Source organism: Arachis hypogaea, chromosome 19 (genome assembly GCF_003086295.3).
Source record: "Arachis hypogaea cultivar Tifrunner chromosome 19, arahy.Tifrunner.gnm2.J5K5, whole genome shotgun sequence".
NCBI lineage: Eukaryota > Viridiplantae > Streptophyta > Magnoliopsida > Fabales > Fabaceae > Arachis > Arachis hypogaea.
Window position 1 is genome coordinate 733186 of NC_092054.1, and position 16891 is coordinate 750076.

At 31.8% G+C, this 16891-nt stretch overlaps 3 protein-coding genes across 6 annotated transcripts; all 3 read right to left on the reverse strand.

Moving 5' to 3' along the window:
• Positions 1-488: 488 nt before the first annotated feature.
• LOC112752004 (uncharacterized) lies at positions 489-4781 on the reverse strand. Of its 4 annotated transcripts, XM_025801365.2 has the most exons (9): positions 4333-4781; positions 3915-4027; positions 3778-3827; positions 2876-3109; positions 2566-2718; positions 1906-2001; positions 1781-1801; positions 1099-1296; positions 489-773 (listed from the first exon to the last, which is right to left on the reverse strand). In XM_025801365.2, exons 1-8 carry the CDS (start codon positions 4638-4640, stop codon positions 1129-1131), a joined length of 1143 nt encoding a protein of 380 aa, XP_025657150.1. In that variant the 5' UTR covers positions 4641-4781; the 3' UTR covers positions 489-773; positions 1099-1128. The 4 variants fall into 4 exon arrangements, 3 of the variants coding, with proteins under 3 accessions (XP_025657150.1, XP_025657151.1, XP_072083708.1); XR_011877563.1 differs by lacking the exon at positions 1781-1801 and having other exon boundaries at positions 1881-2001; positions 4333-4780; XM_025801366.3 differs by lacking the exon at positions 489-773 and having other exon boundaries at positions 795-1369.
• Positions 4782-6031: 1250 nt separating this feature from the next.
• On the reverse strand, positions 6032-8459 carry LOC112752002 (riboflavin biosynthesis protein PYRD, chloroplastic). Its single transcript, XM_025801363.3, has 3 exons — positions 7872-8459; positions 7167-7465; positions 6032-6833 (listed from the first exon to the last, which is right to left on the reverse strand). Exons 1-3 carry the CDS (start codon positions 8286-8288, stop codon positions 6218-6220), a joined length of 1332 nt encoding a protein of 443 aa, XP_025657148.1. The 5' UTR covers positions 8289-8459; the 3' UTR covers positions 6032-6217.
• Positions 8460-9964: 1505 nt separating this feature from the next.
• LOC112752001 (UDP-glycosyltransferase 74F2) lies at positions 9965-12613 on the reverse strand. Its single transcript, XM_025801362.3, has 2 exons — positions 11800-12613; positions 9965-10902 (listed from the first exon to the last, which is right to left on the reverse strand). The coding sequence occupies exons 1-2, from the start codon at positions 12547-12549 to the stop codon at positions 10168-10170; spliced, it is 1485 nt and encodes a 494-aa protein (XP_025657147.1). The 5' UTR covers positions 12550-12613; the 3' UTR covers positions 9965-10167.
• Between the last annotated feature and the right edge of the window lie 4278 nt (positions 12614-16891).

The window sequence follows — 16891 nt, forward strand, 5'->3', positions numbered from 1 at the left end:
CTTTTTTGTTTTTGGTAGTTAGAAACTCATACAATACTTAACTCTTTTTTGTGAGCCTTGTTTTTTTATTTTTGCAATTTTTACCCAAACATTAAATGTAGTAATGATGCTGTGCATATACATGGGTCATATCTTGTTCAGCTAATTCTCTCGGCTAAAATTTTTTATTATGGACCAAGACACTTGTGTGTAATTAAATTATATTGGTTTTATATGTTTTTTTTTTTTGGGTATGGAAATGTGTAATTGGTTGGTCCGATTATTTTGTAAGGGAATTTTTTAAAAATATTTATACTAAATAGAAAAAATCCATTTTGTTTGTTGTGATTTTTTTTATTTCGAAGTTCACAAATCAGATTATCTGAGTCCCCAAAAATTAGAGGGTCTAACTTATTTTCCTTCAAAAATCGAAAGATCCTATTTCTACCCTTTAAATTATACCGTGCCACATTTGATATTAACACTCTTACCATCCATGAAAAACATCATTTTCGTCCCAATATAAAAAGTAATTTGCAAATTTTGTCAACTACATAGGAACAATAGATTTATTCTTAGACCCAACATGAACCTTCCAATATATATACCTCAAACAATCTCCAATAATAGCACAACATCAGTCTAACATTTCAGTAAGCAATTTGAACTGCTTGTTCCTATTTATCACCACAAAGGCAATAAGCCACCATGGTTGCCAACATCCAATTCCATCATATTACTCTGACTTTGATTTTCTGCTCGGCACTATTGATTTTCAAGTCACATCGCGCACTCTACAAGATAATAACCACATATTACCAAGCATAATATATTGGTTAAATTTTAGTGATAGTTGCTTTGTTACAAAGATAACTACAATATTATGTGGTGCTTGAAATGACATAGATCCATCCCCTAGCTGAATTAGCATTTTATCGTGCTGAATGAGCATAAAATTATAGTGAAATATAGATACATAATTTTTACATGCTATTCAACTTGACAGGTGACATACATCGACCGTTTCAAAGAGTTCTCCATTAACTATCTAGGCATCAAGAAATGTTTGTGTTCATCAGAAGAACAGAATGATATATGCATAATAAGTCAAGGGCTAACTTGTTTGAAGCCAAATTCAAAGAGTATGTTTCATTGAGGAACGGTTGCGGTTGTTGTCATGTGCCTTGGGTCTGTAAGCAAAGATTTTATGTTCACAAAACCGGCTTTCCTCATTGTTTCTTCTACATCTGTCAAGTAATACTCATCAAGAAAGGGTTCTGTGCTCTTCATCAACGTAAATAGGACTGGAGACAATTCCTGCAAGATATAAAAGATTTCAACACGGAAAGCCGTTCTATGCGATTCTAGATCTCACTTCATTCTGTTTCCTCTGAAATGAGAAACATTACAAGAGTTTCTGTAACTGCTTCATAATCCTGAGCAATATGACAATTATGCTTCTGGTATGTAATAATTTAATGTCTCACAGAAAAGATTTTTAATGTTTGGTCATTAGAATATAGAAATAAAGGTAATATGACAATTTGATGTAATGGATCGTCCCTTATGAAATGTTAATTAGCAATAGTTGGATGTTGGAAACTCGCTAAGATTTCAAAAGTCACAAAAGTTTGGACTTGAATTTCTCAGCATTGGGATTGTTAGAGATTAGTGGATCATTGTCAAATTTCCTTTCACTTGTTAATGCTTATGAGTTTGACACAATAAGAGATAAAATCCGCATGAAATGTCTTATCTCATGGATAATCAAATATGATTGCGCGGAGAGGCGGGACAATACCTGAAGGATCTTTGACTTTGGCTGCAGAAGACAGAAGTATTAATATGAGAAATTCTTTCTACAGGAAAATACAAGTTAAAATAAAATAAAAACTAAATACTAAAAGAAGTGAAGACAATATATACCGAATTATCCGTCAGGGCTAGAGTGCCTCCAGGCCTAAGGAGACGGAATGCTTCGTTTACTATGTTCACTATAGCTCTTGTGGGACATTCATGAAACTGCATAATATCATGGATTCCTGAATTAAAATCTACTACATAACTTCTCCAAAACTATGTTTCATCAATCCATATATGCGTGTATCACTTTATCAGTTATCAAGGGGAACATCATTCAAAAGATGTCATGAACCATCTCCTTGTTGGCTAGAACTTGTGACATGCAAGTTGCAACAAATATCACCTTTAGTCAATAGTTTCCATTGTCATGCATGTTTGGAAACATCGCTATTAATCTACAAAAGTTTCAAAGATTCCACTACTTGAGAAGTAACTAATATTTTGAGATTACACTGGTATATACGGATATGACAACAGAAAGTTGAATAGATTTGATGATGCCGAAAGTTCGCCAGATCAGTATCCAATTATAACCTTGAAAATGCACATGTTCTAAGTGTCCATTGCAGTAACCTTATCATATCATGAAGCAATTCTCATTGCAAAAGTACAGAGGAATTTTTATACTCATTTGTTGAATAGAATAACTGAAACATGCATACATAAAAATATCGCAATTCAGAAACTATAGCAAAGGACTTAATAGGAGTTTAAAAGGCATACCACATATGAAATAGACACAATGTCAAATGATTTAGCAGGCAAGCCAGTATCTTCGCCATTTGCATGTATCCATCTTATAGGATATTTTCTAGGCAGTCCTCTCTTAGCCTTGTATTGAGCCACGGCTAGAAAATAAGGTGACAGATCTAGCCCCTGGAACAACCAACAAATCTTTAAGTGAAAGGCTTCTTTCATTCTTGGTAAATTCAAGATGGTCAAGACTCAAGAATGATTTTGTTATGTAAACTTTCAATAAATGCAACTTCATAGTGTAGGAAAATTTATTTTCATCCAGCAAAATCTCACTTACGGTAACTTTGGCCATGGGGAACTTGTCTGCAAGATATCCTGTGCTCACACCAACAGAGCATCCAATATCTAGTACGTCACGGACTGTGGATGTTCCTGAATAAGTTATATGGTGTTGTTCAATTGCACGAATCCAATTTCCACGCATTATCTCATTTGCTTCATCTACTGAAGAAGCATCTGGAATTGCCCTCATTGCCATTGACATTGTAGCAGGCTCCGCTTCTGCTGCTGCCTATCATAAACAATAATATAACACAGATTTGAAACTTATTTCTTTGAGATTGCAGTTTTGCAGACAGCAGAAATCACCAACAGATTTCCATCACAAGACCCGATGTATACAACTATCAAAGAAACAAACAAGAAAAAGCTACATAATACATAGGACAATATACTTTTGTCAAACAATTCAAGATCGCTTATCAGCTTATGTACATAAGCAAGTAAAGTTAATTATCTGCAAATATGATAGACACACAGAGTGATGACACACTTCAGCTAAATCATACTACCTTTGCAAAAGTCACTGTTGAAATAAAAATAAGAAACAATAAAAATGCAGCAAACATTTGTCCCTACTAACTAGATGTATGCCGGGACTGAAGGCTCAGTAGAGATTTTGAAACGAGATTCGAGATACAACTGTACATATTAACAAAACTTTCTGGTGTTGCCGTCTTGTTCGCATTCCAATGGCACAAAACAGTATAGCATCTTTGACTATCACAAAGTAGAACTAATGTGCATGACATCAAAATACAGGTGTATATAACAGCCATAAGCTGTGCACAGTTTGCACCTACCAGTTAGGGACACATCATATGTATCTATAAGGACTACAGATCATTGACCAAACAATCCATTGCAATTTGCTAAAGTTGTGAAAGAATTACCACTTACCAGCCATGTAAGATTTCCCTCGTCATAAGCATGGAACGGGTTCAAATAATCTGTGAAGTGGATTGCCACTCTATCATTAAACTTGCACAAGCAAGAGTGGAGACAAAAATGCATAGGAAAAAAAGACAGGAAATTACAATCTGGGTATACTAAAGAATTGTTTTGAATGCTTTCCAGCTCCTTATACACTTCAGACTCTAAAATCTCTTTTGTCATTTCCCTCCAAGGTATGTTCTTCTTCTCAGCTGTACTGTTCATTATTCACAATAACCAAACAAATTTTAAAAGATAGAATGTTTATATTTGGACATGCTCATTTAAAAATTGGTGGAATCTGTAATCTGAGGTGTTGAACTTTTGCTTATATAAAAAGCTATCCGAAAATCATATGTATATAGCATATTCATTCATTTCCCCCTTGATCAGATAACTCAAGCATTTCGAATTAGGGAAATACTTGCATGTATCTTGAGCATATATAATAGATACTACTACTACTACTACTACTGCTAAAATTACTGTATGAAAATTAAGCGCGAAGGAACAGGAATTGACCTTATGAAAACCTGCCTGGCACCAAGCTTGAGGAGAGAGTATAAGGGCTTGAAAGAGATGAGAGCTGCAACCAAACGAGACAGAGGAGTCTCCCCACTCCAGTTCGGTCGAACCAGCACTCCTTCTTCGAACCCTTCCACGCTTGCGGTTGTTGTGTCAGGCGCTGCCGCGTGAACCGCCCAGTGCCGCATTCTCACGCTGGTAATCATGCTACTTCTCGGTGGCTTATTGGCCGTTGTTGCGGCATTGCCACTGGCGGAGATGAGTGAAGAAGAGAGGTAGTTCTGAAGAGAAGTTGTTAGCGCCATTCCTTTCTTTCTTTCTTGTGTGGAAAATCCCAAAATGCCACACTCGCAACAATCACCATGGTCGTAGACTCGTGGTACATCGCAACGCAATCTCACTCCTGCACCATATCGCACCACGTGGAATTTTACTTTATAAATATAGATATAAAATAAAACATAAAGATTTCTATCTTTTCATAACTAGATCATAGTTGTATAAACCGAACCAGACCGGCCGGTTCGGTTTATTTCTTGAACCGTTTAAGAAAAAAACTAATATAAATTGGATTAAACCGGTCAAAACCGATAAGAATATGTGCAAATCAGTCTAATCAAACCGGTTTGTTTGAAAAAAATTTTAAAATGTCTCCACTAGGTTTCGAACTAAGAAACTTAGAGCAAAAACAACCTCCACTTACCACTCAACCATTGCGCTTCTACATATTATATTTGATTTGACAAATATTAATTATATAGTATAGATAAATATCTAATTTAATTTAATTTTTTATTTTTCAAATTAATTATATTTTAATTATATACCATTATTAATATAAATATAAATTTCACTAAAAATTTATTAATTTACTTGATCTATTTTATTGCTAGTATTGTGATTAAAGTTATTTGTTTTGATATTAGTGTTAAAATCTACTGATATTATAGTTAGATGATAGACTTTGTGAATTAATTATTTTTTTATTGTGTCAAATTAAGATACTATTGTAGTATTACTGATAAATTTTATGGTTTTTCTATATTAGTTAGTTTTAGAAGTTGAGACTTGATTCTTCATAAAATGTTAGTGAAAATATATATTTCAAATTTTAATTTTAAATTTTTAACTATTTTATATTTTATATTTACGTGAGACCGATTTTATCGATTCAACCAGTAATTTATCAGTTAAATTAATAAACTAGTAAACTAGTAGCTTGATTGGTTTGATCACCGATTCGGTTTTGACAACTATGCTATAGATAACAGGTTGGATGTTTTAAATAAATAAAACAAATATAATATTTACCGATATAATTGCAAAATTTATGTTTTTGACTTTTTGTCTTGCATTATTAGCGTGACATAAGATTGATAGATATACGCATATTAACATATCTATCTCACTTGATATATCAATAGATTTCTACAAATTAAAAGTTAAAACATCTTACATATAATGAAGATTCTATCAATAAAATATAATTAAAGTTCTACAAATTAAACTAAACTGTGGACTGAAATTAAGTTGAAGAATTTAGGATTAGCCCTAGGGATTTGGTTTCAATTGACAGTGCTAAATTAGAGATCCGACTTTGTGAAAAATATCTCAAAGCAACCCTATGAAATGCCAAGGAAACCTATTTCATTGCACAGAATTGTGTACATGCATTGACAAAATTGAATAACAAAGATGAAAGGATAATTGGTAGTGGTATTATTCCCATGTATCTCCACTATCATCATTGTTCATGAAAAAACATTGAACACTCTAACATACCTGAATTATTCACATCAAATCATACATAGCAAATGAATAGGGAAAAATTCATAGGCATCCAAACCTTGATCAAAATAGTTGATTCTGAATTCCCAATTACTTAAAATTTAAAATGTCCTTCAATTATAACATTTTGATCTGAACACTTGGACTTTAAATTTTCCACTTGGATTCCTTGATCTAACCTTTTTACCGGTATTAGAGGATCTATCTCACTACCTCTATTCCAAATAGGCAAAATTTCTGTCACAAATTTACAAATATTTTTCTTCTGAATTCCCTCCTTAACAAGCTCTTCAAACTCACTGGAATTCCCCCTCAAATCTAACAGAACACTGCACATCCCTTGTTGATTACAATAGTCCAGAATCACATCTAGATTTATCTGATCCAAAATGACGGTTTCGATTCCTTTTTTCGCCAGTTCTGGAGCGGTTGCTGTTCCGTTATCTGTAAAAACTATCACTTTATCAGTAACTTCATTGACAGCAAGCGGAATTTCGTTTGAAGAACTAGAATCCTTATGTATTACAATCCGGATCGGCTGATTTGCTCCAGGTTCTTGAGATGAAGGTATTGATATGTTCCCACTGAATAAGGAAGAGGAAAGTATCACTGCATCATATTCTTGTAATAAACGTGAATAGTATCCACCACATTCTGTAACTTCATCCCCAAGTAAGTCCAAAAAATTCCCATTGACAGAAAGAGAATATCTGCAAAGCAGAAAAGGCAATGCTATGAAATGCACATCATTAATTCATTATATGCTAAAAACCAAAACTTCAACGTGCACCAACAGAACAAACGTGCCTGAATGAGTGTGTTTGGAAACATGTTTGGACAGTAGATATAACCATTAATGTTACCTTCTCCTATCAGCTTAAAGGTCATAATCATTTTTTGTTTGGAATGGCTTTTAGAGAAACTACCAATATAAATCACTTTTATATCATAATCTGCTTTGCAGAATTAATCTTAGCTAGATTCAACTCTAGAAAAGTAGAACCAAAACCATTAATTATAAGCAAGAAGAGGATTTAAATTACCTCAATGTAAGGAGAGGTTTTCCGGTCAACATGCGATGAACAAAGGCCTCGTTAAGGCTCTTGCATAACTCTTCCTCTACACCAACAACAACTTCAATACCTGCATCTCTCAATCTAGCCAACCCTTTGGATTCCACAAGGGGATTTGGATCCACCATCCCAACCACCACTTTTTTCACTTTGGCTTTGATTAAAGCTTCAGTGCAAGGTGGAGTCTTTCCGAAATGATTACAGGGTTCTAAGCTCACATAGGCCGTGGCATTCTCTGCCAAATCTCCAGCATCTCTCAAGGCAAACACCTGAAAATTCCCATCTACTTTCTCAGCATAATCATCATCAAAGGCATTCTCTTTCTAAACCTTGATGAAGAGTTACAAATTTACAAATTTACAAATTCTCTTTCTAATCATAACTAATGAAAACTATGGTCTAATCATAACTACAAATTTACAAATTTACAAATTTACAAATTCTCTTTCTAATCATAACTACAAATTCTCTTTCTTATGTTCACAAGGAAATCATCTGAATTCAAATTAGGCTTCTTAATTCTTATACACGTTAGACTGAAATACCAATGCAATAAAACCTATAGAGAATCCAACATAAAATACATTGTAAAAAGATGCACAAAGAAATCCACATAATAATATAGTAATATTACATTCAAACAAATAAAAGGAAAAATTTTGAAAAGTTCCATACCTCAGCATGCGGTTGACCTGCTTTAGGGTGGAACCCTTGACCAACAATTTTCCCATCCTTCACAATAACACACCCCACCATTGGATTGGGGCTTGTGAAGCCAATAGCTTTTCTTGCAAGCTGAACACACCTTCTTATGTAAAACCCATCATCACAATCGCCAACATCACTTTCTCCATTAGAGATACCACACTGTGCTACTACACCCACATAACCATCATAGCTACTCATCAAACCAGGTACGCTTTGACTCAAAAAAATTGATTTTTGAAACAAATGATTGAGACCCACATTGAAACTGAGCTTGGAGGAGTGATGGGGTTGTTGAAAAGTTGCAAAATTTGGGGGAGATGCATTGTTTAGGAATCTGGGGACACGTAGAGTGCAGTGTGGGAGTGAAAAGAGTTGTGCTTGCATTATTGTGATAAGAGAAAGATGCAGAAAATGTAGGATTAAAGGTAAAAATAAATAAATAAATAAATAAATAATATTATTAATAATTAATAAAATAAAACAACAAAGCGAGTTTTTTATCAAAGAAAGAAAAATCGGCGGAACTAAATACAACCCTTAAATTATTATTATTATGAACATAATACAGATGGGACGGTCAGTGAAAATGGATCCACGGGACCACGGCAGGATGCGGAGGACTTCAGGATCTTCTCGATTGTTAAAAAAAATTGATAATGTAAAGTGTGATTTCTAATTTTTTATTGTTCTCTTTTATATTTATTTTTTATTTCACTTATAAAATTAATGATAAAAGATTATACTTTACTCTCTCAATTATTAAAAAAATAAAAAGATCTATTTCCAAAATAATATATACAAAAAATTACTTTTTTAATAAAAAATCCAAAAAAAAAAATCTATCATGTGTAATGTATATTTTTTTTTCTAAATTTAGTAAAATATTCATTCTTTACCCAATTTTACTCTTCACCAATAAAATTTTCATAATACCTATATCCTATTACCTCAACAAATATATTATTTGTATTTATTGCATGTTAAAATTATTTTCATAATAAAATTTGAAGAGTTTATAATCATATAATTACATATTTATAGGTTGTCAAATGCCAATCCGATCCATTTAATCTTAATTCCTACAAATTTATGGGTTAAATAGATTAGTCTATTTAGGTTTATTTTATTTATGAATTATAATTTTTTAGTTTGGACTGTTTATCATCAGTCTGATAAATTAAATAGATTGATCTATTTATTATTTTATTTTATTTTTTAAAAAATATTTTTGATAAAAAATATCACTTTTAAATTAAAAATTTTAAACAAATAAAAATACTTTTAGTTGATAAGTCTGATAGAAAGAAATAATAACAAAAAAGTGTAACTTTTTTAAAAAATAATATAAAAAAAAATAAAATTTGGATCCTCTAAATTTTAAATTTGTACTTTAGAGGGTAAAGTGTAATTTTCTACCTTTGAATGGTTTCTCTCTTATATTTATTCTTGGTTCCACCTATAAAATAAATGGTAAGAGATCACACTTTACTCTCTAAAATAAAATTCAAATTTTAGAGAATCTAAATCCAAAAAAATATAAAATGGGCCGTTCATTTAGTCTACGAATTAGTCTGTTTAATCCATCATTTTTTCAGTTAATTAGACTGAACTCGTTTAATCTAAGTTTTAAACAGATTTAATTTTAGATTAAACAGAGCCTATTTTGATGGCCTAGATACTTAATACATTTTTTAAACAATAACGCTTTACTGAAGCACGCACAACTACGTACTTTATAACAAGAGGAATGCTAGGAGGCCAGCAATTTTGGTGTTTTGTAACCATCAATTGGTCATCAATAGTATTTTTAATGGTGTGAGATTACATCTAATAGTGGAAAATCACTCACTTTTGTTTTAATAATGAGTAATGCTAGGGGGCCAGCAACTTTTGTGATTGGTAGCCATCAAATAGCCATCAATGATGATCTAATGGTGTGAGATTGGTGTGAGATTTCATCCAATGACTCACCTTTCTCGCTGGCTACATGCTGGCCAAAATTCAACAAAACTGCTGGCCCCCTAGACTTTTTCTTTAATAATTAAATGCTTGCCAGAAAATACAAAAATTGTTGCTCCCTAGACTTTTCCTTATAACAATACGACATACAAGATGAAAAAAAGAAAAATAATAATGGCAACACTAGTCAGAGCATATCACCATAACATGTAAACGCTCACCAGCCATTACAACCTTATTAATTTCAAACTTATTAGAATGCATGTAACACCAACAAATCTGAGCAAGCAAAGCATCAATTAATTCATGTAGAGCATAATTGAGCCAATTTTGCCACAAACTCGGTGATATTTTGATCAGAACTTCCTCCCTCATCAACAGAGTCCTTAGCCAAATTCCTCCACTTCAAGGCATTGTTTTTTATCTCATTCCCTTTCTCACTCTCCAAAATCTCCTTTATGCAATTTCCAATACTTTCCCTCCTAACCAAACCTTTCTCATCAGCATCAACTCTTACTCCCATTTTCCAAACATCCTTAATATGCTTTGCATTTGTGATTTGGTCAGTCCAAAGTGGCATTGCAATTGTAGGAACTCCAAAACATATGGCCTCCAATGTTGAGTTCCAACCACAATGTGTAAGAAAACATCCAACAGCATCATGTGTTAACACTAGTAGTTGAGGACACCATGTAACTACTAAACCTTTCTCTGAATCATTAGTTTCCAAAAACCACTTTGGAATCTTAGCATGATCACAATCTCTAACAACCCACAAGAAATAACAATCACTTTCCTTCAAACCAAATGCTAGTTCCTCTGTTTGTTTCTCAGTGAGACCAGCCATGCTTCCAAAAGAGACATAAACAACTGAACCTTTGGTCTTGTCATTGAGCCATTTGATGCAAGAATCTATGTTTTGGTCATAGATGCTAACACCATAATCATTGTCATGTAAAAGTCTTTTGTCCAAGTACATCGATGGCACACATGGCCCTATTGTCTTCAGTGGCCAAATCTCCTTCAACCAATTAACAACCTAAACAGAAATCATATACCAGATTTCCATCAAATAGAAAAATAAAAATCAATTTCAATCAACTTTTAAAAATTACTTTTATTCTAAATTTTAAATCGTAATTCAAATACTAAAGTTAGGGATAGGAAAACTCCCAAGACACGGGATCCATGCCAGGATTGCTCCGAACGGGGATCCGAATGTGGGAAATTTTTCTCGCGGAAATGGGGACTGGGGACAAAATTCTCTCGAGCCAGGCGCTTGGACCCGAATGGAGATCCCCGCCCCGTTCCCGCTAATCCCAAAATTCATGAATTTATTGAATTGTCCTTAATAGTTTATTCCTTATATATGTTTTTTAGTCATTTCACACACATATATATACATATGAAAATTAATAATTAATTAGAACTATCAGATGAGAAATGGAGTCCCCACAAAAAATGGGAGCCGTGTGGAGAATGAGAATAGAGAGCAATATTCCTCCGGAGAACAGAGACGGGAATGGAGAGCAAATCTGAGAACGGGAATGGAAAGCAAATCTGAGAGCGGGAATGGAAAGTAAGGAGGCATCTCCCGCGCCGCCCCCACCCCGTTCCTGCCCTGCCCCGTTGCCATCCCTAACTAAAATCTTCAAAAAAATAAAAATTAAAAATAATTTTATAATAAAAAATTAATTAATATTAACTAACTAAAAGTTAATTTCCTATCATTATTTACCGTGTAATTTTTACCATGTAATTTTCGCATTCCCTTATGGCCAAAATAAAACATTATTATTTAAGTACAACATTAGCAATTAGTTATGAACTTACGACCATATTAGCCCAACAAATCAGTCACTCTTATAAAATACATAAATATATGATGATTAATTTCATAATATGTGCACGTATCATTTTCGGATTGGTTAATTACCTGAGACTCCAATTCATAGAAAGTGTTGGCAAGCACCCAATCTGCCTTATGAATGTTGCAAAATTGATTTCTAATGATGTCAAAGTAGCCTGGATAGGATCCATAGTCATACAAGAAAGATGGCAACTCAGAAGCTGCAAGCTTAGGCAAACCTGGAATCAAATACTCAGACTCTGAAAGTGGCAACTCCAACCACTTCTTATAAACATGGAAGTATATGTTGTTAACAGCACAAGGTTGAGTAAAAAACAAAGCACCAAGTATCCCAAACTCATCTTTTGCCACATCAAGTGCCCAATACAAGAAACCGTCGCAAATAACACAATCCACAGGGTTGTTGTTACTTGCAAGCTTTTGAATGAGATTTGAGAGAGTTCTTGGACCAACCTTCCAGAAGGTTTCTTTGTAGATCTCTAGGGACTCTGCTGCTGCTAGGCCTCCATTGTCATAGCCATCAGAGATGCTCTCAACTTGAATGTTTTGAGGATCAGATGATGAGAGGCTCTTCAAAGTGTGGGGGGTTGTGGTGTTCCAAAAGGAAACCGTGCTTACAAGTGTTATCTTCAATCCTCTTTGAATCAAACGCTTTGAGAACTCAATCATGGGGTTGATGTGGCCTTGTGCTGGGTAAGCCAACACTAAACAGTGAGCTACATGTTTGGATTCTTCTCCCATCTTCTTCAAACTTTTTTGGATGATTGAACGATTAGTTGCTAGTGTTCCTAATGTATATTTGGTTAGGTCAACCATGACACATCCATATATGGCACGGTTTGGTCTTACTTAGGTAGCGTTTGGTAGAGAGACAGAGACTAAAAGACTGAGACTTATAGATTTTACAAATAATAAAATAGAGACTTAAAATAATTCTTAAATTTTCAATTAATACAAATAATTTTTTTATTGAATATTTATATATATGATGAATATGTTTTGTCTTTATTCTTTAATTTAGGCAATATTATTTGTTTTTTTTTTTCGCTTTTTTATGTCTCAAGACCTCGTAGTTATCTTGTTTTGATTTTTTTAGGGATTCTGCATTTTATTAATCTATGAAGTACACACACTAGTCTGAATTATTGTATTCGGATGTTGGATATAATATTCATTGACACTCGTCTGACGTGCGTGTGTTATGTGTCAAAATGTATCTTAATAAAAATTAAAACATTTTTTGTTAAACATGTTTAGACACATCTAATTACCATCATGTGTCCGCGTGTCTAACCTTATTTTTAATATGTATTCTTAAAATAAATTAAAAAAATATTTTAAACATTTTATATAATTAAAAAATAAAAAAATAATTTATATTTTAATATCAATAAAGTATTAAAATATTATTCTAATTTATCTAAAAAATATTTTATATTTTATGGATTTAGCTAACATGTGTCTTTAGGACACATGATAGGCTTACTACTACTAGTAAAAAATGTTAAATATTTTTATTTAATGAATGTAAAACAAATGCATTGAAAACTTTAATTTTTTTTATATTAGTAATGAAAACTTTCTTGTCGTGTCTCCGTATGTTATAACTTATAAGAATTTTAAATTTGCGTGTTTGCCTATTTCGTATTGTGTCGTATTTCAATGGGTTTTGCTGCATAAACAAAGCGGAATTCGAATTTCTAACAATTACTTAAGTGAACGAGTGAGTTGACTACTCGACCAATCCAAATCAATTATCAGATTTCGTATTTAATAATAGAATTGACATAGCATACTCATTAAAGTGTTTTTTGATTCGGTTTTGCTAGGTAGACAATAACTTTTGTAAATAATGTGAACAATTAGCTCTAGAATTGACCCAATAAAATAAAAAAAATACTCCACTCCTAAATTATCTTTTAAACCTTAACATTAGGATAACCATCTGCAACATCCAGCTATTGTTAACTGTGCAAGAATAAATCGAATAAAAAGAAATAATCATCCAATTAAAAATAATGAACATATACCTATTGAATTGAACATCCAACGTATCCATTATTCATATTGTTTAATATTTTCATTCTCTACTTATACTTTTTCTTTTTGATTTATTCTTTACTTCTTTCTCATCATTAAATCAAATTGATTATATCAAATAAATTATTCAATTATTAATTTGATTAATTCATACATCACATTAAATTCTAAATTGGATTGAATTTTAAGTATTTAATGATAAAGTTGACTTAGTTACTTCTTGAGAATATTTTTTATTTTATTTTGTTTTTTTGATTATTAAACCAAATCAATTACAATTAATTATAGCTAATCTATTATTATATCAATTATTTGATTTTTTTTTTGGTGACTATATCAATTATTTGATTTGAACCATGATGTATTAGATGTGATTTAATCATCGAAAATTTTATATATAATTAGGTATGATTTGATATGATGTAGTTTTATCTTGATGATATTTTTAATTTATTTGATTTAATTGATTAAAATAAATTAATTATAATCAATTATACTTGACAATTATTATTTTATCAATTATTTGATCAATCATGCTACACATACAAGTCTTTTTGGTTTACAAGTCTTATAAGTAGGACCAAACCCAATAGAAGCTACACTCACCCACAAAAGCATGTTAACACGCGCATCACGTTTCCAAAGTGTTCCCTTACCATTAAAAACGACTCTTCTTCTTCTTTCTCGATGAAAATCATAACTGTCATTTTTTCTTCGCGTTTTTCATCCTCCTCCTCTTCTTCCTTCTTCTTCTTCTCCTTTTTCTTTGTGTTTTTCCTCCTTTTTCTTTGCATGTTTCATCTTCATCATTGTATTTTTCCTCCTTCTTCTTTTGATTTTGCAACATTATGTATTTTTTTTCTTTATTTGATTTTTTCCTCCAAAAAATAATTATGAGAATATGAAATAAGAAGATGAAGAAGAACAGCAGAAGATGAGAAGGAGGAAGATGAAGAGTTCTGAATTATGCAGAACTTATCAGAATAAAAATACACCCGAATATCTTCATATTACACCCAAATATCTTCGTGTTACACCCAAATATCTTTGTTTTATACCCAAATTTGCTGCAAATACAGAAATGAATTATGTTACATGTACACTAAAATCAACTACCAAAGTCAGCAACCAGGATAAAATACATACTGGAATACAAATAATACATTGAAAATAAATTAAAGCACACATATATTTATACACAAATACATTGGCGGTTGATTTTAGTGACTGATTTTAGTGTACAAATAGCATTTCTGTACAAAAAAATATTTCATCTAATGCTGCATTTTTTCTTCTTCTTCTTTTCCTTATTTCTTTCTTTCTTTTAGTTAAATAAATGTAAGTTCATTATCTTCCAAGTAATTTTACAATATTATGTGTTTCTTCTTCTTCTTTGTTTGAACAAGAAGAAATTTGAGAAGGTAAAACAAAAAAAAAAGATGAATAAGAAAAAAAGAAGAAGAAGATGGTGATAATGATGAAAAAATAAATAAAACCAGCAGAATATGAGGAGAAGAAAGAAGAAGAATTTTGAATTATGCAGAACTTATCAGAATAAAAATACACCCAAAATTCCTTAAAATACACCCAAATATTTTCGTGTTACACCCAAATATCTTCGTTTTACACCAAAATTTGCTGCAAATACAGAAATGAGTTATGCTATGTGTACACTAAAATTAGCAACCAAAGTCAGCCATCAGTATAAAATACATATTGGAATACAAATATACATTGAAAATAAATTAAACCACACATGTATTTATACACAAATACATTGATGATTGATTTCAGTAGCTGATTTTAGTGTACAAATAGCATTTTTGTACAGAAAAATGTTTCCTCTAATGCTGTATTTTTTTCTTCTTCTTTTCCTTATTTCTTTCTTTCTTTTAGTTAAATGAATGTAAGTTCATCCTTTTCTAAGTAATTTTGGAACATTATGTGTTTCTTCTTCTTTGTTTGATTTTTTGTTTTTATTCTTGTTAAGAGAGTAAAACAAGAAGAAACTTGAGAAGGTAAAACAAAAAGAAAAAGATGAATAAGAAATAAAGAAGAAGAAGATGGTGATGATGATGAAAAAAAAAGAAGCAGCAGAAGATGAGGAGGAGGAAAAGAAAGAGTTCTAAATTATGCAGAACTTATCAGAATAAAACTACAGCCAAAATTCCTTAAAATACACCAAAATATCTTCGTGTTACACCCAAATATCTTCGTTTTACACCCAAATTTGGTGCAAATACAGAAATGAGTTATGCTACGTGTACACTAAAATTAGCTACCAAAGTCAGCCACCAGTATAAAATACATACTGAAATACAAATATACATTGAAAATAAATTAAACCACACATGTATTTATACACAAATACATTGGTGGCTGATTTTAGTAGCTGATTTTAGTGTACAAATAGTATTTTTGTACAGAAAAATATTTCCTCTAATGCTATATTTTTTTCTTCTGAATTGAACCATACCTCAGCCACTTGATTGGATTCAAAACAATAAAAGGAGGAGAAAAATTGTATGAGAAAAACGCTTGTATGTAGAGAACAAATTGCTCATCAATACCATAGAGGGGCTGCAAAAATACACCAAAAATACACTATATTAAAACAAGCATAAACTATAGAATGCAAATAGAACTATAAAACCATTATAAAAATAACAAAAATCATATTCATGAATCCTCATTAAACAGAAACTAAAACAATTCAACTAAAAGAATAAGATAATTCACCTTCAGAAAAGCCATAAATTGTAAATACACCCAAATTTTCCTAAAATACATCTAAATATTCCTGATTTACACCCGAACGTCTAATATAAAATGCAGAAAATTCATCAGAACTAGTACATTAGATTCAATTCAAACAAGGAATAATAAACAACAAATTTCATATACAAGGTTCACGCATTATTCAACTACACAATTATAAACTACTAACTGGATTCACATTCAAATTCAATTATTAACTGGAATTAAACCACACCTCAGAAACTTCATTGGATTCGAATTCAAAATCTACTTCGCTCTGGTTCAGCTGATAATCTAAAGTTGAATAATCCATTATCTTCAAAAACGATTTCAGAGCTTAATTTCAGAAACAATGGAAAAC